At 44.3% G+C, this 22737-nt stretch overlaps 1 protein-coding gene across 14 annotated transcripts in view; it reads left to right on the top strand.

Moving 5' to 3' along the window:
• The window catches only part of PPFIA1 (PTPRF interacting protein alpha 1), a 250246-nt gene that overhangs the window by 186506 nt on the left and 41003 nt on the right, over window positions 1-22737 (top strand). For all 14 annotated transcript variants that reach the window (XM_082270052.1, XM_082270051.1, XM_082270050.1 and 11 more), the window contains 4 exons: window positions 7845-8017; window positions 9894-9987; window positions 14304-14385; window positions 14467-14667. In XM_082270052.1, the coding sequence (XP_082126178.1) occupies window positions 7845-8017; window positions 9894-9987; window positions 14304-14385; window positions 14467-14667 (550 nt within the window). The remainder of the gene's footprint in view (window positions 1-7844; window positions 8018-9893; window positions 9988-14303; window positions 14386-14466; window positions 14668-22737) is intronic.

Below are 22737 nucleotides of genomic sequence, written 5' to 3'. Positions count from 1 at the left end.
GCACATCGCCCAGCAAGCCATGGTTATGCTCCTTCTTCCCAGCTCCTGACAGACATCTGCAGGAGCCACTCGCTCACCTCTCTCCTACAACTAGGAACTTTTGGGGAACAGTGCATATCGTGGAGAACCCCAGCTGTCATAAGGACAGCAGGTAAGTGTTTGGGAATGGCTAATATATTGTACTGGAGCTTTTTTTTTTTACCTTAATGCAATTTTTTTTGATTTGTAATGGACCGGAGTATTTTTTTCCAAAGTTTTTTTTTTTTTTTTCAGTCTCTGAAATGGCGATATAAAATGATTGGAAATTTTAAAGCCACGGGAAAAAAACTGTTCTCTCTTTTGTTCATTGACTGACACAGCTCCTTATCTTCTTGACCGATAGGTTATACTGCCCCCTACAGGAGTAGGACATTAGGCAGGAAAAAACTTGACTACGCCTATGGGGCAGTCCCAGGGGGTATACTCCTACTCTCAGCTATAGGCATTCAATTTTTTTCTGCCTTGCCAGGAGTAAGGACCTAGTTCATGGCTGGGATCTCTGGTCCTGGCAACTTTTTTCTTTTGAATGGAATTTTTTTCTATGTTATTTTGTTCCTGTGAGAGTCTGCAATCAACTGCTGGACTGGGCGACAGACTGGATAATCTGGATCCAGAGGGCCCCCCAGTCTGGCCAGTGAGCGTGCACAGGCCTCAGCTCCTTGCTTGGTCGGCTGTGATATAGCCCCACTGGACGAGGGCTGGCCTGTGAGTTAAACGTCTCGCAAGGTCGCATACGACCTGGCCTTGACCGGAGTCGCAGCTTCTCCCCTGGCCGACAGCTCCCCCCATTCAGATGGAGCGGGGGTCTGTCCAGAGCGTTGCCCACCCTGTTCCTGGTATGGCAAGTAGCTGTCCCCCCCTCTACCCCTGGAGGGTTTTGGGGTGGACCTGGGCCCCTCCCTCCACATGCAGCGCCCCCCCTCTATTCTCGGTGTCCACTGCGGACTGTTGCCCCCACCATCTGGCCACCCCCCTCCTCCCCTCCCATGGGGTGGCCACAACTTTTAGGTCGGTCTGGGGTGTCGAGGTGGCAATGGGGGGGGGGGGGAGGGAGCCTGCCGCCGACGACCGGACGATCAACTTTTGGGAGATGACTGTACTTGATGGGGGCTCCTGCCAGGGCACCCCTTCCTGCTGGGATCATGGTCGGAGCTCCTGGGGGCACCCCTCTAGACCCCCGGGAGCGCGTGCTGCGGCCATTTTATTGTAGCCTTTGGTAATGCTGATCGACTGCCATGTTTGTGTAGCCTTGCTGCCATTTTCTTGGTTTCTCATTGAAAATGGCTGCGGCCATGTGTTTGAAGCTGTATGGGCGGTGATTCGGCGGGGGGCACCCTTCCTCATACCCTAGTGCTGACTCCTGGATCTTTCTCTTCCTGATCTCCGCATGGTGTATAGTTAGCCTGGTGCTGTAATTGCCTGATCGATGTGGTGAGTCTTTTTGTGGGGTTCTCTCTCCCTCTCTGCTATAGCAGCGGTAATGATCTGTGCTGGGCCTTCTGGTTTCGGCAGCACGGTGGGGGTGTACCTAGCAGTTTTTGTGTGGGTCCCCCTTTTTGCTTTTTGAGTCCCTGGAGCGTATTTCCCCACCTGATCCCCTCTCAGAGGCTGCCGGGGCCCTCCGGGTCCCAACAATCCCTGACTGCACTGACCCTGGAGTCCTTGGTATCCAAGGTGGATTTTGTCCTGGGAAAACGGGCTAGCAAAATTGCTTTTTGCTTACGGGGTCTCTTTGGGACAGTGCAAGACTTGTTACTTCAAGGGGTGATTGTCCCGGTTCTGACTTTGGAATGTTTTCAGGGGTTTTACTTAAACCTGTTCACAGTTCCCTGAAAGGCAAGATACGTCCAATTCTGGACCTCAAGGCGCTAAACTGCTTTGTGCAGGTACAGAAGTTCAGAATAGCGTCTTTTCGCATGGTAGTGGCATCCCTCCACCTGGGATTTTCTCGCTTCTATTGACATCAAGGACGCCTACCTTCACATTCCAATATGTGCCGGTCATCAGCACTTCCTCTGCTTTTCCGTGGATGAGAAGCATTATCAGTTTGTGGCGTTACCTTTTGGTCCCGCCTCCGCTCCTCGGGACTTCACAAAAGTGTTGGCCCCGGTACTAGCATTGCTGCGTCAGTGGGGGATCGTGGTACTTGTGTACTTGGACCATCTGAGTCTCTGACTGCTCTGATAGACAACTTGGAGGTTACTCTACAATCTCTGAGGGAGTTCAGATGGATTCTGAACCTTCAGAAGTCTGCTCTGGTTCTGTCCACATGACTGGACTATCTGGGTCTGACGCTGGACTCTGCTTCAGCCAGAGTGTTTCTTCCTCTGGAAAACTCAAGAAATTGCAGGAGGCAATTCAGCTTCTGCTGTCCAGCAGACGGTCATCCCTCCGGGCTTGCATGTAGGTGCTGGGCCTGATAGTGTTTACCTTTTGAGGTGGTTCTGTTTGTACAGTTCCACAAGAAATCTTTGCAAAAAGAGATCCTGGTGAAATGGGACAAGAATGCTCAATCTCTAGACAATCTGATCCTGTTGAGCCGGGATACGAGAGGGTCCCTGATATGGTGACTTCGTTCTCCGGCACTTCGACAGGGAAGATTCTTTCTCCCCCTGTACTGGACGGTTGTCACAATGGATGCCAGCCTGTCTGGGTGGGGATGCTTCTTCGGCACAGATTGTAATCCGGGAGTCTGGACTCTGGAAGAGTCCAGAATGCTGATCAATGTACTGGAGCGATCAGACTACTGTCCAGTACGCATTCAATCGGACAATGCCGTGGCCGTTGCCTATGTCAATCACCAGGGGGGGCGCAAGAAGTGCCCTGGTGGCTCAAGAAGTTGCCGGTATTCTATAGTGGGCAGAACGATTTGTTCCAGTCCTCTCTGCTGTACACATTCCAGGGGTCGAAAATTGGCAAGCGGATCACCTCTAGTCGACAAGCGTTGGATGGACCGGGGGATTGGTCGCTTCATCCAGAGGTGTTTCATCAGTTGTGCCTCCAGGGGGGGGGGGGGGTACTCCCGAGGTGGACCTGTTGGCTTCTCACCTCAACAGGAAGGTACAGAAGATTGTGGCTCGGTCTCGGGATCATCTAGCCTACGCTTTTATGGCTCCTTGTAGTCAGTATAGGTTGATTTACGCCTCTGCCCCTCCACCCCCCCAAACTTCTGGCAAGACTCCTGCGCAGGATCAAGGGAGAAGGGATTCCAGTCATGCTAGTGGCTCCAGACTGGCCTCTTCGGTCTTTGTACGGCTGGTCGCCAATGCTTCTTGGAGACTTCCTTTCAGGGAAGATCTGCTGTCCCAAGGGCCCAATCTTCCATCCTGCTTTACAGTCGCTGGCTTTAGTTAGTGACTTGGCTGTTAAAAGCCAGGTGCTGAAGGATTAGAGGTTTGTCTGAATCTGTGATTCCTACACTGTTAAAGGCTAGAAAATCTACCTAAAAGGAAGATATAATATCGTGCTTGGAAGACGTACATTGCGGGGTGTAAGTCTCTTGGGGTTTATCCACGCTTTTTTTTTCGGGGGCTCGGATATTGGCTTTCCTCCAACGGGGGATTGAGCAGTGCCTGGCCTTGAGTACCATCAAGGGCCAGGTCTCGGCCATAGTGGTTTTCTTTCAACGCCCATTGGCCACTCATTCCTTGGTGTGTTCCTTTTATACAGGGAGTTCGACATTGCCGCCGTGGGACCTCAATTTGGTGCTGTCAATTCTGCAGAAAACTCCTTTCTACTGCCTTTTGGAGGTTCCCCTGCTTGCGTTGTCCCAGAAGGCGGCCTTTTTGGTGGCTATTACTTCTGCACGTAGGATGTCTGAGCTGGCGGCATTGTTTAGTCGTTCGCCTTACCTGGTGATTCACAGAGAGATGGTTCTTCGTCCCTGTCCTTCATTCCTTTTGAAGGTAGTCTCTGATTTCCATTTGAATGAAGACCTTGTGTTGCCCCCTTATGTCCCAGGCCTAAACATCCTAAAGAGATTTCCTTGCATTCCCTGGATATGGTTCGGGCAATCAGGGTGTACCTGGCAGCAACAGTCTTTTAGGAAGTCAAACTCGCTATTTGTACATACGGATGGACCTTGAAAAGGATTGGCTGCTTCTGCTGTGACCATTTCTAGATAAATCAGACAAAGTGATTCAGGCCTATTCACTTAAGGGTCAGGTTCCTCCTTTCCCTGTTAAGGCGCACTTTACTCGGGCGCTTAGAGCCTCTTGCTTCTTCCATCATCAGGCGTCAGTGATACAGGTTTGCAAGGTGGCCATCTGGTCGTCCGTGCACACTTTTACAAAGTTTTATAAGGTGGATGTGTTGGCATCTGCGGAAGCTTTCTATGGCCGAAAGGTTTTTGCAGGCTGCTGTTTAGAGGACCTGGTCCTCTTTGAGGGTGTATTGTTTTTTTTCAGGTGAACTCCAGTTGTTTATGGTTGAACTCCATGTGACCTGGTTTTTTTTTTTTTTTTCTTGCTGTACCCACCCCTCGTTTTTGACAATGCTTTGGGACGTTGAAACGTTCAAGAAGATAAGGAGCGGTGTCAGTCAATGAACGAAAGAGAAAATGGGATTTTTGAGTTACCGTAAAATCCGTTTCTCTGATGTTCATTGACGGACACAGCACCCACCCCTCTGTGGAGTTGGCTTTCTTCTGACAGGATTGTAACAAAACTGAATGCCTATAGCTGAGAGTGGGAGTATACCCCCTGGGACTGCCCCATAGGTGTAGTAAGATTATTTTTTTTGCCTAGTGTCCTACTCCTGTAGGGGGCAGTATAACCCAAAGGTCAAGAAGATAAGGAGCTGTGTCCGTCAATGAACATCAGAGAAATGGATTTTACAGTAAGTCAAAAATCCCTTTTTTTTCAAGAAGAAAAAAAAATTTTTCTTGAAAAATGTAAAAGAAATTCAGTGTGGAGGAGTTTTACAAATTTGAGTGTCATTTTGTCACAATGAAATTTAGTGTATATTGTGCCTGAAATAAAATTACAGTTTATTCAGTAAATTAAACTTAATTTTAACCACTTAAGGACTGGAAGGTTTTACTTTACCCCCTTAAAAACCAGGCCATTTTTTTGCAATATGACACTGTTACTTTAACTCGCAGTTATGCAACACTGCGAGTTAGTGTCGCAGTAATGCGACACTGCACCCAAATAAAATTGATGTTGTTTTTTTTCCCCCCCACAAAGAGAGCTTTCTTGTGGTGGTATTTGATCACTCCTGCGGTTTTGTTTTTTTTGTGCTATAAACAAAAGAGCGACAATTTTGAAAAAAACAATATTTCTCACTTTGCTATAAACCATTCCCAATAAAATAAATTTTTTTCATCAATTTAGGCCAATATGTATTTTGCTACCTATAAAAAAAAAAAAAAAATTGATTGGTTTGGTTTTCACAAAAGTTATCACGTCTACAAACTAGGGGTATTTTTTTACTAGTAATGGTGGGGAGCAGCGATTTTTAGTGGGACTGTGACATTGCGGCGGGCAGATCAGACACCTGTCACTTTTGATGGGACCAGTGACATTACTACAGTAATCAGTGCTAAAAATATGCACTGTTACTGTACTAATGACACTGGCAGAGAAGGGGTTAACACCAGGGGAGATCAGAGGGTTAAATGTGTGCTTAGGGGATGCTTTCTAACTGTGTGGGGAATGTACTTATGGAATGAACAAAGGGACCTGTGTTACTAAATAGGAGGCACACAGGAGCCCTGTGTTCTTTGTTGACGGAACAGTAGTGTGCCGTGCTTACTTCGGCAGACCGCCGTTCTGTCTCCATGGGGAGCAATCGCGGATGCCTGGCAGACATTGCGGATGCCTGGCGGACATCGCGACCGCTGGATCAGCGGATTGGCTCCCCCTCTTGATCCCCCCCCACTAACTGCTACTTGAAATGACTTACAGGTACGTCGCTTCACGTAACAGAGCAAACCTGCCGCTGTATAACTACTGCGGGTGGTCGGCAACTGGTTAAAATTGTATTCTTTATTACAAATAGAATACCAAGGAATGTAAATGTTAAGAAAGTTGCAACTATACATGAGAACAGCTAACACCCCCCCCCTCCTTTCTTCCCTTGTAATGTAAAAGCTTTCTGCCAATATGCATTTTCAGTTACTGACCAGAAACCTATATTGTTCTTGCAAGAGCTTGATAAATTTTCTCCTGATTTTCAGGTGTAATTTTGTCTATAAATTAAGAGATTGTTTATTTTTGGGATGGGGTGGTTTGCAACACTTTCTTTACCAGCAGCATCTTCAAGTAATAAACTATTTGTGGTGATCCAGAAGCAGCAGAAAGAGTGTTTCTGGTATGAGAACTCTGGAGGGAAAAGCTCCTCACACTTTCATTATGGCCCTCATCATTTCATTCCATAAAGTATTTTTTTTAATGTTATTAGGGCGCCTTTGCCATGCAAAGATGTGTTTTGTCATCCTTGTAGCATTTGGAAAAGAATATTTCTTCTCACAATATTTGCAAATTGAAGCTTTGCTCTCAGCAGAAATTGCTTTGGAAGTGGAAATGTTTCCAAACTCTAGATGTTGGTCTTACCATTTTACTGAGAGGAGGAAAAGAAAAACCTATTTACTGAGCAGACTTTAGGTAAACATTATGCTGTGATGGTGGAAAACATTAATAGGAATCATTTAAAGGTTATAAAGCTAAACTTATTTGTCAGACAAATTTACCCTCTTACCTGTCGAGGCCTAAAAGAATAGAAACTATCATCTGCTGTATTACAACAATCATCCAACTGATGGAGCCCACAAGCAAACTAAACTGGAGCCTTTCCTCTGCAGTGCCCCCTAGTGGCAGAAATGCAGATTTCTTTTGCTTGATTTTTCGGTTTTCTGTTCCAGGCCTTTCTCTCTCTACTCTGACCCCATTGGGCAGATTTCATCTCACTTTCTGCCCCTTTAGCAGCATGACACGAAATGAGGAGAGCATCCATCACTGGGTCAGAAAGACCTATTTGGTGATAATGGTCTGACAAAGTTTCTAACCCTTTTCCCATTTTATTGTAAAGAATGGTTTTGTTTTAGTCTCTTGTTGCCACATGAGAGATTTCCTGACAGGAAGTCAGGGCAAATCTCGATCATTAGGACGCAGACAGCAAATACCCTTAAAGGGTTCTTTCTTTTCCAACCCCCTGTCGAAAAATAATTGTAGCATGACCTTTTTAGAACCAAATCTTCTCCATGTGACTATTTTTAGATAAAGATTCACACGGGTCTTAGCTCTTCAACTTTCAGTTGAAATGTATGAGTGAAGAAAACTAGATACCGATATCTGGCGTTGTGAAATCACCGATACCGGGACCGATCCAGAGCTACACACAAAGCAAGCGGCTGCAGTACAGAGCAAAGCCACTGCTTCATGTGTGTGGCTCCTCCATTCACAGGCGGATTGCATCTGATATCACTCCGCCTGTGAGCCGGACCTATACAGGAAGTAGCGGCTCCCATCCCATACTTCTACTGCACCTAGTAAGGGATGGCTGAGCCGTTACTCAGCAAAAACCGGATCGGCCAGTGGATCGGTCAATGTTACCGATCCCCCGATCCATCAAAAATGGCCATATCGGCGCCGATATCCGATCCGAATATCGGATCGGTGCATCCCTATCCCAAACATAACCCACTGAAATTAGTAGGTGGAACAAGTTCAACTCTTTTCTGAAATACCTTTTTTGTAAAATGAAGTTTAGCGTGCTCTGAGGATTTTCACTGATTTAGGACACTGTACAATGTGTTATGCATGGTCACACACAATACATCCTGCTTATTCCTTTTTCTTGTATAGTTCTACGGGCTCACAGGATGGTCAAGTAAGCAATCCCAGCAGCAGTAACAGCAGTCAAGATTCGCTCAATAAAGCCCCAAAGAAGAAAGGAATCAAGTCATCCATTGGTCGACTTTTTGGCAAAAAAGAGAAGGGTCGGCCTGGACAAATGGGGAAAGAAACACTTGGGCCAGGTAGGCTGTGGATCCGCCTCGGTTTTTTCTACCATAACACAAGACTCTTTTTAAAGTGATATTAAAGGTTCAGATTATTATTTTTTTTTTTTTTTATTAAAATAAAACATTTTCTACTTTCTGGTATGTGCAATGGCTTTGCGCAGAGCAGCCTTGATCCTCTTCTTTTCGGGTCCCCAGCTGACTTTTTTGGCTAAACAGACTTGACCAATGGCTCCCACTGCTCTCAGCCAAGGTGGAAGAGAGGACAAGAGCTGCTGTAGAGTGCACAGCGCTGGACTGAGATCAGCTTCAGGTGAGTATTTAGGGGGAGGGGGGGCTGCTGGAGGAGCTGCACTTTTTCTTTACCTTAATGCATAGAATGCATTAAGGTAAATAACCTTTAACCATTACAGCCACTTTAAGTTATCAATAGTGCTGAAGTACAGGCACCTTATGCTGCTTGCTAGATTCTGTGTTAGTGCTCAAACCAATCTTTGAGCCTTTTAGATCTTAGATCTGAGTTGTACACAGGGCTTCAACTTTTCCCCAAGTCAGTATCAAGACCCACCCATTCCTCCTTAGCCCCCTGACATTCAGCCGACAACTGTTAAAGTGAACCAGTGAGGGGGTAAGACTTATTCCTATCTTGGAGAGAAGTCAATCTTGCATGGACCTCAAATCCAAGGTGCTAGATTTAAAGACTAAAGGCCCGTACACACGTAGCGATTGTCGGCCGTAAATATTCGGCCACCGACCGATTGGACAATTGTCGGCTTGTTAGTATGATGCTTCTGACAACCGACTGCAAATTTTCGGCCGAACAGAATCGGGTGTGCAGGCTCTAAAATTTTTGTTGGCCAACACCAAAACGGCCGATTGTCGGCCGAATTCTGTACTGACTGAGGAACAATCGGCCGTTCTGGTGTTGGCCAACAAAAATTTTAGAGCCTGCACACCCGATTCTGTTCGTCCGAAAATTCGCAGTCGGTTGTCGGAAGCATCATACTAACAAGCCAACAATCGGTCGGTGGCCGAATATTTACGGCCGACAATCGCTACGTGTGTACGGGCCTTTAGTCTTTAAATCTAGCACCTTGGATTTGAGGCCCATGCAAGATTGACTTCTCTCCAAGATAGGAATAAGTCTTACCCCCTCACTGGTTCACTTTAACAGTTGTTGGCTGAATTCTGTACTGACTGAGGAACAAACAGCAGATGAGCAGGACTGGGCAAGCTCAGAGAAGAAAAAAACACACGGAAAGTTAACCATCACATGACATCACTTCTGCAGTCGTCTGTTGTTGGCCGACAAAATTCGTGTGCAGTCTTTAGCTCTTTTCAACCGACAGGACAGCACCGGACAAAAGACGGCCGATCGTTCGGCCGACAATCGCTAAGTGTGTACGGGGCTTTACACATTTGCAGGCATTTTGCAAACGCAGGGTGAATAATTGCATGTTGCTGCAACAGGTGTTAAAGTGAGCTGGTTGTGAAAATTAAATCCCAAAACGTGATCTTAAAAATAAGAAAATACTCACCTTTCCTGCTGCCACATTAACACAGGACACATGATTGAGCTGTGCAGGGGACCAGGAGATCAACACTCTGGGAAGTGCAGGTTTCTTAGTAAGATTCAGTGTAGGATCCCTTTTCATGGGGGTCAGCAACACTGGAAAGCTGAGTATTTACTCCTCTTTTACAGGTAATGTGTTTTGCAGCTTAATTTTGCATCTAGGTCACTTTAATGTGTGCATTTTGCTTTAAGTATAGCAATACACAAAACCCCAGAAATGAGCAATACAATGCACACAATCAGCATGCATGGGTGCATGTGAAAACACATGCTCCTTACTGTGAAATGGCCCTAAATGTTTTCATTCTGCTTAATCTGTAGGTGGAATTCCAGAGTTTGAGAGCACATCCCAGGAATCTCTTGGACTGACAAAGCTGGGAGGGCCGACTGAGAAGAACCGAAAGCTTCAGAAAAAGTAAGACCTATTTATTTACAGCGAACCTTCATCAAATTTCTTCAGTCCCTTTCCCAGAAGAAGCTTACAACTTTTGCTATCCCACTCCTTGAATGGCTACAGTTATAGATCATAGATATAATAAGTACTGCTGTGGCTCACACCAAATGCTGACAGGAAGACTGATCAGTTGTGATGTCACAGACCTGGTCAGGATACACCCAGAAGCCTGGATCAGCAGCTGTTTCAGCCTCTCAGCGAGCCACTGAGAGCCTGAGCCAGCTGCTCCCATCCGCTGCATAGCCCAGCACTCCAGTGAGCGCTGGAGGGGCAGAGCAGCAAGCCGGTGTTTGACAGTCATCAGTTTTCTGCAAGCTGAAGACTGAGAGCTGAACGATCAGCTGTGTTTGATCGCTCAGTTCTCAGTCTTAGAGGTGGCGGGGGACAGCTGCAGCTGGGATTGGTGCTGCAACTGTTTAGGTGAGTATAATTGTTTTTATAATCCTATACTTTCCTTTTTGGCTAGACAAGTACAGTCTGTAGCAAGTCTATAAGCACGTAAGAACGTATTGGTGTAGGTGTTATCTTGGTGCCTAAACTACCCAAGTAAATCTATCAGCCCTAATTATTATATGAGGAGACATGATTTTAGAGCTAACTGGAACAGTAATCACTGGCCAATATCCTGTCTAGATTACTTGCTTTTGAGTAAGGGAGAAGCACATGTGACTTTTGTAAGAGGGGGTAGAATTCTAGCACATCTGACATTTGTAATGGGTGGGGTGTTTGACTGGTCATTCTGCATGTTATAAAATAAATGCTCAGAAAGGTGGAGTTAGCTTTTAAAACTGCATTTATCTGGCATCCAGGAATTCATTTAAAAAAAAAAAATCAGAAAAGCCTGGAATAAAGTATGGATACTGCCGTTGATGTAGTGCCTGCCTAAATTGCTCGTTTTCTAGCACAGTGTGGCTTCAATATTCCAATACATTACTTGGAACAACCATGCAAAAAAGGGCATTCAGGGAGAAGTCAGAGATTCGAACATGCCTGACCATTTCTAGTCGGTGACACAAACTACCAAAACTGTTGGAGGACCATAATGGCCAGTAGACTAATTCCTTTGCTTTTTAAGAAGAGCAAGAGCAATGGCAGCCTCCATATTTTCTTTATGCTGAGTTTCCTTTGATTGCTCCAGATGGACCTAAAGGTTAGTGAGGAGGGGGGTGCAAACATATTACCTGCATAATGTGATTCTGGGGTTTGAGCCACAGCCACAAGATAGTTGCACTAACTAATGCATACACTTTTCATGAAGGAGAAACCAGTTTCAACAACCATCTTCCTCCTTGATGATACTCAACATTTAAATAGCTGCTTCTGACCTTCCTAATTGTCTCTCTGCCCCACCCTGCAAAATATATATAAGGTCAACCCTCTGCTCTCCCCTCTTGCGTGCACATTCACTGCCCTATGCTGGCCATACTCAAAAATAAAAATTGAAAACAATGAAATAATTTGCTTGTACCAGTTTGGATTTTCTTTTGGCTCTGATCATTCCAAAATGATCTTATTGAAGTTTTTAGTTTGAACAATATATATTTTTTTCAGTTGTAAGATCGCACCTATGACTAAATGTTAAAACCATGACGAGAGATGCTGTATTTTGCTTGCCTAGCTAGTTTTTGATAAAGCTTTGATATATTTTTTTGGAGCTGCATAGCACATGCTCCCACTTCCCCTGGCACAAATGTGGGGTTTTCTTTGACTCAAACACAATATTTATTTTTTGCCAGCTGTCATGCGATATTATTAGCCCATGTGCCAACTGCATCCTTGGGAAACATTGCTCTTTGTATCAGTTATATACGAAAATCTACCAGACATTTACCTACCTAATTTTTCCATTGTTTTGGCTCTAAGCATTCTGTTGCTAATATACAATAAGGGACAGGTTTGTGAGCATTATGTGTTTGTTTTTCTTTATTTGCCTTCCACCTAATCTGTTGTTACTAGTATTAGAACATGGTGAGTATGATGATTTGCTGCATTTTGTATGGTTTCCTCTCCTCTATACTCCACTATGCATGTGGTTATCATTCTGTGAATAGGTGACGGGTGTGTGTACTATTTTGGGGTGCCGTGTTATATTGTTTCCTCTAAAGTTTGTGGGTCTTTTTTCTATATTTAAAACAAAGCATTGCAGCTTATCTTTTTGTCTTCATAAACAGCTTGTTTAATAAAACTTAATTCAGTTATGCAATACTTCCCTGGAATGCCATTCACATTTCTCCTTTTAAAAGCATATGTTATTAAAGCGAACATGTAATTTCATGTTAATTTGTAAAGTGACTCTAGGTCCATACAGACGGCTATATAGATTCAGGCATTGCCTCTAGCATACATACATACATACATACAGCTTTGACTCTAGCATACATACATACATACATACATACAGCCAGCATGTCTCTATGCTATCAATCAGCCTCTGTTATTTATCACATTACAAAGCCTAGCAATGAAGTTAGAGCCACCAGAGGACACCTTCAGGCAGCAATGACATAATGCTTTCATGGCTGCATGAGGAAGGAGTCCTTTGGCCCTGTAACGTTGCTGCTGTGCTAATGTAATGTGATTTATACAATCATACAAGTGTGCTGATGGCAGCTTTGAAATATTTAGTCAAAACACCTTTGCTTGCAATATATATGTAATGGCAGTATATTAAAGCAGAAGCTAAACCTGCTACACATGTGATTAGCTATGACATCATACATTTTAGAACTTGAAAGTTTGATTGAGAGCCGACATAAGCACACTGGCAACTGTGGCAAAGGAATTAATATTTGTACCTGTTTTGAGAAAATATTCAGTGTGTTTAGTTCTGCTTTAAAGGGTCTGTCCAGCTAAACCTATTATTTTAGTAGTAGATAGAACCTAATGTTATGAATCAGCCCTTGATGTCTAATGGCTTAGTTCATATTGAGATCCTCCATGCCACAATGCCTAGCCCTGTTCTCTGGAACGGGGACAATGCAAAAGGTGGGCTAAACTTGTTTTTTTGAACTTGCAAAGGTTGTTTAGATTTCACATGTTGGGCAGAGTAATTCTTCCTCTGTAGTAACTCCTCTTTTCGTTGCAGGTAAATATTGGATTCCAAGCAGAAGCAACATGCTATCATTGAGTTCTTGATAAGAGGGGTACAGGCTCTCCAGCATCCTCAGAAGGCTACTAAATGTTTAAGGAGATGACACCATTTAAACTTTATATATTTGTGCACATTGCTGTAGTCAATGGTGTCATCTCTGTAAACATTCTGTAGCCGCCTGTGGATGTTGGACAGCCTTCACCCCTCCTTTGTTGAGAACTCAATAATGGCACATTGCTTCTGGTTTAAAGAGGTTGTAAACCCATAGATTTTTTTTTGCAACCTGAAAGAGAAACACATAATGAGCTAGTATGCACCGCATACTAGCTTATTATGAAATACCTTAGAACGAGCCCCCGCCGTGCCGCCCGCTTACCTGTATGACGGGCGACATGTCCAGTCGCCCGTCTTCCGGGATCGCGGCATCCGGCCATCTGATTGGCCGGAGCCGCGGTGACGCCACTCCCGCGCACGTGCGCGGGAGCAGACGGTCACGGCACGGGACTCTGAAGGAACAGCACCAGCGGCCGTTCCTTCAGAGCGCATGCGCCAGTGACGTCACTGGCTGCATGTAAGGTAAATATCTCCTAAACGGTACATGTTTAGGAGATATTTACAGTACCTATAGTTAAGCCTTATCATAGGCTTACCTATAGGTAAAAGTGTCAGAGGAGGGTTTACTTCCTCTTTAAATCCTTTTTTTTTTTTTACCTGCAATGATAAAAAGACCTCGCACTACTGTTTTTTCAACAATACAAGGCATTCTGTGAATGGGCGCTGGACATGCGGTCATTTTTCTGCTCCTCCTTATTCACATAACATAATGCATTGTGGTAGAATAGTAGTACAAGCTTTCTGAATGACGGAGCCGGCAGAAGGGGGCAGGCAAGTGGCTGCTGCTAACCCATACAGCACAAGAAGACAGCTGCACAGGGCAATACCTGGCAGCTATGAAGGAAGGATTTATACAAGAAGCAGTAGCCTGTCAGAGATTAGATACACACCATAACTAATGTTAATGATGCTGTATCCCAAACAAATTACTAAAATTCAGCTTTAAGATGGTTTACCCTGATTTAATAGAAAGTACACTTTGTAGGTAATGTGATGTGTAATGTAAAATTTTTTTCACTTTGGTCTGGATAGGGATCAGTTGGATCCTAGTAATGGCTGTAACTATTTGCAGGCATGAGCTCTTGGAAGAGGCACGGAGACAGGGCTTGCCGTTTGCACAATGGGATGGTCCAACCGTGGTTGTTTGGTTGGAGGTAAGTAATTCCTGCACTATAAACTTCAGTAAACCTTATCAGAGATCAGATTCTAACCTCAACTACACTAACTCATTCCAGCTTTGGGTCGGGATGCCTGCCTGGTACGTGGCTGCTTGTCGAGCCAATGTGAAAAGTGGGGCAATCATGTCTGCTCTATCAGACACTGAAATCCAGAGAGAAATCGGTATCAGTAACCCACTTCACAGGCTAAAGCTGAGACTAGCCATTCAGGAGATCATGTCCTTAACCAGTCCATCAGCTCCTCCAACCTCGAGAACGGTATGTATATGATCAACTGTGTCAGTGTTCTTGAAAAAAAATGTCTTTGTCTAACAAAAAGCAGAAGGTTTTAAAAATTAAGTCAGTGATAATCACCAACCACACTAAATTGAAACTCTTACCTGCTTTCTTTGTGGTGAGAGATAGTCTGCAGTCCTGAGCTCAAAGCCCTGAAAAATTGTCTGGGGTATCTGGGTCTCCCTCCTACCCTGCATCTTACTGGTTACCGTTTACATAAAGCATAATATGGAAGCTTCCAAAGCTATTTTTTTCTAGGTTTTTACCTGCTCAGTTATATAATGGAGCAACCACATAAGTCCTAATTTATTTACAGGATAACTGTAATTTTATACAAAATACAGGTATTTTTTTTTTCTAGGTATCCTAGCAAAATCTAACCCACCCTCTACACAGAGTTCACTTACCATTATATCATCGCCATATCTCCTTCAATCCTTTCCTCCAAGTAGCTAAAATCTTCTTTGACCCAGCTGTGAATAATCTCTTTACATAGACCTCTATTGGTCCATCAGCTTATACAGTAGATGGATTATTTGGAGACCTATAAAGGGAGCAAATGTATTGGTGCTGCTTGAAGGTGAAGGACTAAAAGGGGCCATGACAGTAATATTATGGTAGTGTGTAGGGTGCATATAGGTGGCATTTTGGCAGTGGGACTAGAGGAAAAAAAAACTTTGTTTAAAGGTACAGTTATCTTTTGACATTGTCTGTTAGAGATATTGGGACATCATTAAATATTTTATTTAACATAGCAATCAACTGGCACAATGTACTTAGGTCTTTGTGAGCTCGGGATTACGCAGTAGTTACTGTGGAAAATTGATTCCTAGATTACGTTAGTCCTTTTTATTTTATTTTTTTTTAAGTGTCTAGAGAGTAAATAAACCTCATGCAGTGGTGTCCTCTATTTTTGGTAAAAAAAAAAACAATCTTGGGATTTATCCCAAAATTGGCAATCACCACCCTTTTAAATGCATTTTTATTTAAAGGAAATCAGTCTTGGATGGCCTTATGCAAGAATATCCATTCTCACTCATAGAGTGATAATGCTGTCTTAGAGATCCCAATTCCTTTTTTTCTTTTTTTTATCTCCGAAAACTATTAAGGAATAGAAACAGACAGAACAATTTCCAGAGTAAAAAAATATCACGTGCATACAGATTTAACTGTATCATACATCGAACAGATATAAAGCAGGGTACATGACATAACTTCCAGTAAAAAATGTAAACCATGCCAGAAGCTCTAGTTACCATAGAATAACCAAAGTAGACAAATACACAGGTTGACAACTTGCCAATTATACTATAGTATGAGATCCACCGGGAATAGGCCCAAGGTGTCCAGTCATGGAGGCCATAACTTATCAAATTTACCAGAACACTGTCTGTGCTGATAAATATAGGGCTCAAGTCTTAAGGTGTCACCCATTTGGGATATACATTCTTTTAGTGTGAGGAAATCAGTTGACTTCCAGTGTCATAATATTAGTTTGCGGGCCTGGAAAAGAGCTCAAGCTATGGCTTGTTTAGTGACTTCCTCTCTGGGATGGTCACTTAAAATGCCCAAAAGGCATTGTTTAGGATCCTCACAAACTGTGACCTGAAAGACCTGGTTAATGGTATTTATGACCCCTTGCCAGTAAATATGTAATTTTGGGCAAAGCCATAGTAAATGTATCAAGTCATCATAGTCTCTACTACAATGTGTACACATTGGATCATCCCACACCCCCTTATGAAATACCCACGCTGGTGTAAAAGGGACCTTTAGGCCCCTTTCACACGAGGGGGTGTGCCCGACGGACTTTGTTTTGCTCAGCGGGGATCAATCCGCCAATCCCCACTGAGCAGGCGGATGACAGCTCTGTCTCCGCTTACTTTGCAGAGACGGAGATGTCAGAGCCCCACTCTCCTCTATGGGAGATCGGATGAAAATGGTCTGCCTGCCTGTTTTCATCCAATCTTATCCGACCCGATCCTCCAGACAGATGGAAAATAGGATTTCCATCCGTCCGGATTTCACAGACCGGATCGGATGGGATGGCAGCAGGTGTCAGCGGAGATGTCTCTGCTGACATCCGCTGCTCCATAGGGCTGCATGGAGCATCCGATCAGGTCCGTCGGAAAAATTGCTTTCTTTGTTTGATCCCCACACTCCAGCCTCATGGTCAGGCCACCTAAAGTCTGACCGCTGCTTTAATTGCCTGACCTCCCTTATTTTGATTCTGGCTTTGCTGTCATGCAACAAGCACCTAGAGCAAAATTCTGACTTCTCTATCTTGTTCCTGGACAGACAGATGATTAACAAAACTACACTGGGGCCTGCACCTTTAAACACCAGTCCTAATAGTAGCTCCAATATTTTTACTGACAAGTGTATTAAAGATGAGTGTAGCCAATTACAGGGCATTTTAAACTGAAGCGTCAGGCACAGACAGAGCAAGTACATCTAAATAGCACAAGTCTTTCACAAGTTATACAGTAGAGTTGTTAATAATTTTCTCTTGTGGAAGCCCAGTCGTGACTGGTTCTCTTTAGGTACAGTAGTCATTGGTGTCTAGAGCTGGTGTTTACTTCACCGTGAAACCTATGTTGTAGATTTGTGATAAAAGAGAAAAGTGGGCGATTGGTTGCTACAGTCTCATTAGCCTGAAAGATCTATTCACAAAAGTGAACTTGTCAGGTACATCAGTGTGTTTAAACTAACAATATTACTAAAGTATATACAGTATAGGTATTTTCTTCTCCTCATGCCGATTTCTGTGCACTCATAGAGCCCCTGGGCACTCCTGTACAAATGACTATGATGCCTGTCTGACCTGGGGCTAGCAGCTCATTCACACAGGCATATGTGTATTTTTTGTGCGGAACACAGGTTCTTGCTGGTGGAGCAAACGGAAGATCCTATTTAAAATACGCACCTAAAGTACTTGCGTATGAGCACGTTTCGATGTGTACAATTCTTCTTTTATTCCAATGAATGACTATACCTGTACACATTTATGTAGTTGTATGGGCTCTTTGATTACTAAAGTGTTGCATAAAAACTATACACTGTGCGCATCTAAATAGAGCGTTTTTTCTGCCCGTGTGAATGAGCCCTAATCACAACCACCTTCCACAGCAAAAGTTATACTCCTCCCTTTAACAGTACAATATTAGGGACCAAATGGAGTTCTTGGATTAGGATGGGGAGAGCGTGTGACTTTTCTACAGGAAAAATTGGGTTTTCTCTTTAAAGTAGAACTATGGGCAAAACTGTTTTTATCAAAAAAAAAAAAAAAAAAAAGATTAGGGAAGGGTATAATCCCTGACAGATTTTTGTTTTTCACTATATCTCTGTCCTATTGCAGAGATATACCTTCGGCGAGCTGGAGATGGAATCGGCCGCTGGCGAAAGTGTCACTATAGAGACTGCGAGGACCAGATGGTCCCTGGCAGTCTCTGACTCTCGGAGGACCAGGCGCGGTGTGATGACGTCACGTCCAACCTGGCAGTTTTCAATACTGCACTGATCTCGGCTGAATAACCAAGATCATTTATTTTTTTATTTCAGGCTTTCTAGCCTGTAGGAGAGATCTGAGGTCTTATTGACCCCAGATCTCTCTATAAAGAGGACCTGTCATTCACTATTCCTATTACAAGGGGTGTTTACATTCCTTGTAATAGGAATAAAAGTGATAAAAATAACTAAATTAAAGGGAAAGTGTAAAAGTAAAAAAACAGTAAAAAGAAAAAAATTAAAGTGCCCCCGTCCCCGCGTACTCGCACGTGGAAGTGAATGCATGCGTTCGTCCCGGCCACATATGTAAACGGCGTTCAATCCCTACATGTGAGGTATCACCCTGAATGTTAGAGCGAGAGCAACAATTCTTGCCCAAGACCTCCACTGTAACTCTAAACTGGTAACCTGTAAAAAATTTTTAAAGCATCGCCTATAGAGATTTTTAAGTACCGAAGTTTGGCGTTATTCCACGAGTGTGTGCAATTTTAAAGCATATCATGTTGGGTATCTATTTACTCGGAGTAACATCTTCATTTTTTAATTCCTAAAACTTTTTTTTTTCCAAAAAAAAAAACACGTTCGAAAAATTTCTGCGCAAATACTGTGTAACATAAAAAGTTTCGATGACCGCCATTTTATTCCCTAGGGTCTCTGCTAAAATATATATATATATTATCTGTTTGGGGATTCTGAGCTATTTTCTAGCAAAGAAAATATGATTTTTTACATGTAGGAGCAAAGTGCCAGAAATCATGCGGTATGGAAGTGGTTAAATTCCCCTTTAATTTGGAGGATTTCTTCCAAGTCTGGTCATACCTTACACAATATTCTTGTACAGGTTTCCTTTAGATTTTCCAAAATCATATAATATGAGGTCAAACCTAAACACTTTTAATTTGTATGCAATCAGGCAGGCCCTTGTACTACATAGTTGAAAGTAAATCTAAAGAAAATTGAAAAAGAAAATTTGTATTCTATAAGGCCAGCTTAACTTTCCAAGAGACAAGACAAAAAGGGGAATATAAATGGTACAAAGACCAGGGGAAGAAAAAGACAGGGTTTTTAGGCTGGGTTGACACCTCAGTACGGAGCAGATCACAGCAGGGTTCAGGTGCACCCTGTTCCCTGTTTCAGGTCCGATTTCAGTTCGAGTTTTTGGCTGAATTCAGACCTGAAGCGGACCAGAAGACACACAGGACTCTTGTGCAATTTGCTCCGAAGCGTCCTAGAGCTGTGTAAACTGGCTCCATTGAGAGCGGGTCACAGACTCCTGGGGAAACCCGCATCTAATTTGCATCTGGCTATACATGCACTATAAGAAATATGTCAACCCAGAAATTCTTATTCCTGAAATGTGCCTGCCTGTACCATATAGTTATAAAAAAATGTTTTCTGTTATCTTCGTATGGCTTCCTTTGTGTGAAATCCCTGGTGTTCCTGCCAGCCCCTCTGCTTTCCAATTACAAACTGACCACATTAAGCATGGGAGCATAGCATGGTCAGATTCACATATACTTTCAGCTGGACAGGACTTTAGATCTTGTGTTTTATCCACCTTGGATCCAGGGGCTTCTGATGTGCACAGAAATTGATTTAAAAGATTTTTAATTATAACTGACATCACAGGGTTTAACCTTTTTAAACACATTGATACACCTAATGAGTTTTCTTTAACATTTTAATACAGCCAGGACTAGTTTTAGACCGAGATGGGTAGGGTTAATACTTCAGGTACATTTTCACTGCTGTCTGTCACTATTTTAATCAATTTGAACCTGATTGGGAACTTTTTTTTAGGTTTAATCAAAAATTTATTTCGTTCATTGACGGACACAGATCTTCATCTTCTTGACCGTGGGGTAATGCTGCCCCCTACAGAGGAGTAGGACACTAGGCAGAGAAAAGCTTAAGCACGTCTATGGGGCAGTCCGTGGGGGTGTACTCCCAATTCCTGCTATAGGTATTCCGTTTTTTTTATGCCTAGTCACGAGAAAGAACCTAGTTCCTTGCTGGGATCTCTGGTCCTAGCAATTGTTTTTGTTTAAATTGAATTTTTCCCTCCTTTTATTATTTTTTTCTGGTGAGAATCTACTATCAAATCCCCCAGTCCGACCATCGAGCACGTGCAGACCGCAGTTCCGCGCTAGGTCGGCCATGACATAGCCCCACTGGACAGGGGGATGGCCTGTGAGTTAAACGTCTTGCAAGGGCACATACGAACTGGCTTTGGCCTGAGTCGCTGCGTTTCCTCCTGGCAGACAGCACCCACATTACAATGGAGCAGTATCCTGCCCGGAGCGGTGCCCACCCTGCTCTTGGTGTGGTAAGCAGCTGAGGCCGGTGTTTACCATCACCCTGGTGTCACAAGCTATGAGTGAATGGGCAAAAGTTTTACACTGGGACCCAGAGCAGAAACGGTTCCCTCCTGCCTTTGTGGAGCTGTCGGATCAGTTGGTCCAAGGGCTACAGTTCGTCTGTGACGCCTCTTTGGATGCTGCTCCCTTGCTTTCTAGACTGTCTGTCTTAGCGGTGGTCCTGCAGAGCATTGTCTGGCTGAAGTACTGGTCTGCGTACCAGGCTTCTAAGAAGGCCTTTCTCGATCTTCAATTCATGGGGGATCACCTGTTTGGAGCTTCCTTGGATGGCATCATCAAAGGCTTCACAGATGGAAAGCGTATTCTTCTTCCCCAGGCTTCCAAGAGTAAGGAATCCTGTCGCCGACGGGGACCTTCTTTTTCTGCTCCCAAGCGGCCTTTTCGTCCCTCAGGATCTCCAAACAAGGGATCTAAACCCTTCAGGGCCTCCAGTGGGGGTTCCAAGAAGTCTTGGTTGGACAAACCAAGAGCTGGGTCTGCCAGGCTTCTGGACAAAAACTCCTCCGCATGAAGGAGGGTCCCCTCACCCACATCTGGGGTGGGGGGACGTCTGTTTTCCGGATCTGCGGACCTTCCTGATTCAGGACAAGTGGGTCCATGAAGTCATTCCATCTGGGTAGAAGATCGAGTTTCAATCATATCCACCAGAAATGTTCTTCCCTTCCAACCTGCACTTATCCCCAGATTGCTTAACGGATCTCTATGGGGCAGTGCAAGATGTGTTACTTCAAGGAGTGTTTGTTAGGTTCTGATGGAACGTTTTCAAGGTTTCTATTCAAACCTGTTTACATGAAGGAGGGCAAAGTGTGTCCAATTCTGGATCTCAAGGTGCTGAATTACTTTGTGCGGGTAAAGAAGTTCTGAATGGATTCCATTCGCACAGTGGTGGCATCCCTACATCAGGGGGACTTTCTCGCATCCATCGACATCAAGGACGCTTGCCTTCACAATCCCATTTGTATCGCCCATCAGTGCTTCCTCCGCTTTGCCGTGGGAGAGGAGCATTATCAGTTTGTTGCGTAACCCTTTGGTCTCGCCTCTGCTCCTCGAATATTCACAAGTGTTGGCCCCGGTTCTAGCATTACTGCGTCAGCAGGGGATCGTGATACTGGGGTACCTGGATGATCTTTTGCGAGCAGAGTCTTCGACTGCCCTGTTGGCCAACTTGGAGATCACTCTGCAAACACTGAGGGAGTTTGGTTGGATTCTCAATCTTTAGAAGTCTGTTATGATCCCATCCACGAGCCTGGAATATTTGGGACTGACTCTGGACCCGGCGAGATTTTCTCCCTCTGGCAAATCTTCAGAAGTTGCAGAAGGCCATTCGTCTTCTGCTGTCCAGCAGATAGTCATCTCTTTGGATTTGCATGCGGGTTCTGGGTCTGATGGTGTCTACCTTTTTGAGGCGGTTCTGTTTGCACAGTTCCACACAAGATCTTTGCAAAAGAAGTTTCTGGTGCAGTGGAATAAGGATCCTCAGTCTCTGGACAATCTGTGTTGAGTCGAAGCACGAGGGGGTTCCTGGTGTGGTGGCTTCGCTCTCTGGCACTTCTTCAGGGAAAATCCTTTCTTCCCCTGTACTGGACGATTGTCACCACGGATGCCAGCCTATCCGGGTGGGAGGCATCCAGATTGTGCTCAAGGGGTCTGAACTCTGGAAGCATCCAGGCTACCGAGAAATGTACTGGAGCTCCAAACGCGCAGGCTTTGCCTGGATCATTGGAAAATTTGTATCCAGAAATGTCCGGTATGGATTCAATTGGACAATGCCACATCCGTGGCCTATGTCAATCACCAATGGGGCACAAGAAGTGTTCTGGTGGCTCAGGAAGTAGCCGGAATTTGAAGGTGGGCAGAACGGTTTATTCCAGTCCTCTCTGCTGTGCACATTCCAGGAGTGGAAAGTTGGCTGGCGGGCTATCTGTCGCCAGGCGTTAGACCAAGGAGAATGGTCACTTCACCTGGAGGTGTTCCATCAGTTGTGTCTCTGGTAGGGGACTCCCATGGTGGATTTGTTGGCCTCTTGCCTCAACAGGAAGGTTCAGAGGTTTGTAACGGTCTTTGGACCCTCTAACTGACGCCTTAGTGGCTTCTGGAGTCATTATCGTCTGATATATGCCTTTTCTTCTCTCAAGCTTCTGCCATGATTCCTGCGCAGGATCGAGGC

The sequence above is a fragment of the Pelophylax lessonae genome (genome assembly GCF_965119305.1).
Source record: "Pelophylax lessonae genome assembly, chromosome: 10".
Lineage (NCBI taxonomy): Eukaryota > Metazoa > Chordata > Amphibia > Anura > Ranidae > Pelophylax > Pelophylax lessonae.
This window is presented reverse-complemented; position numbering and strand designations above follow the sequence as displayed.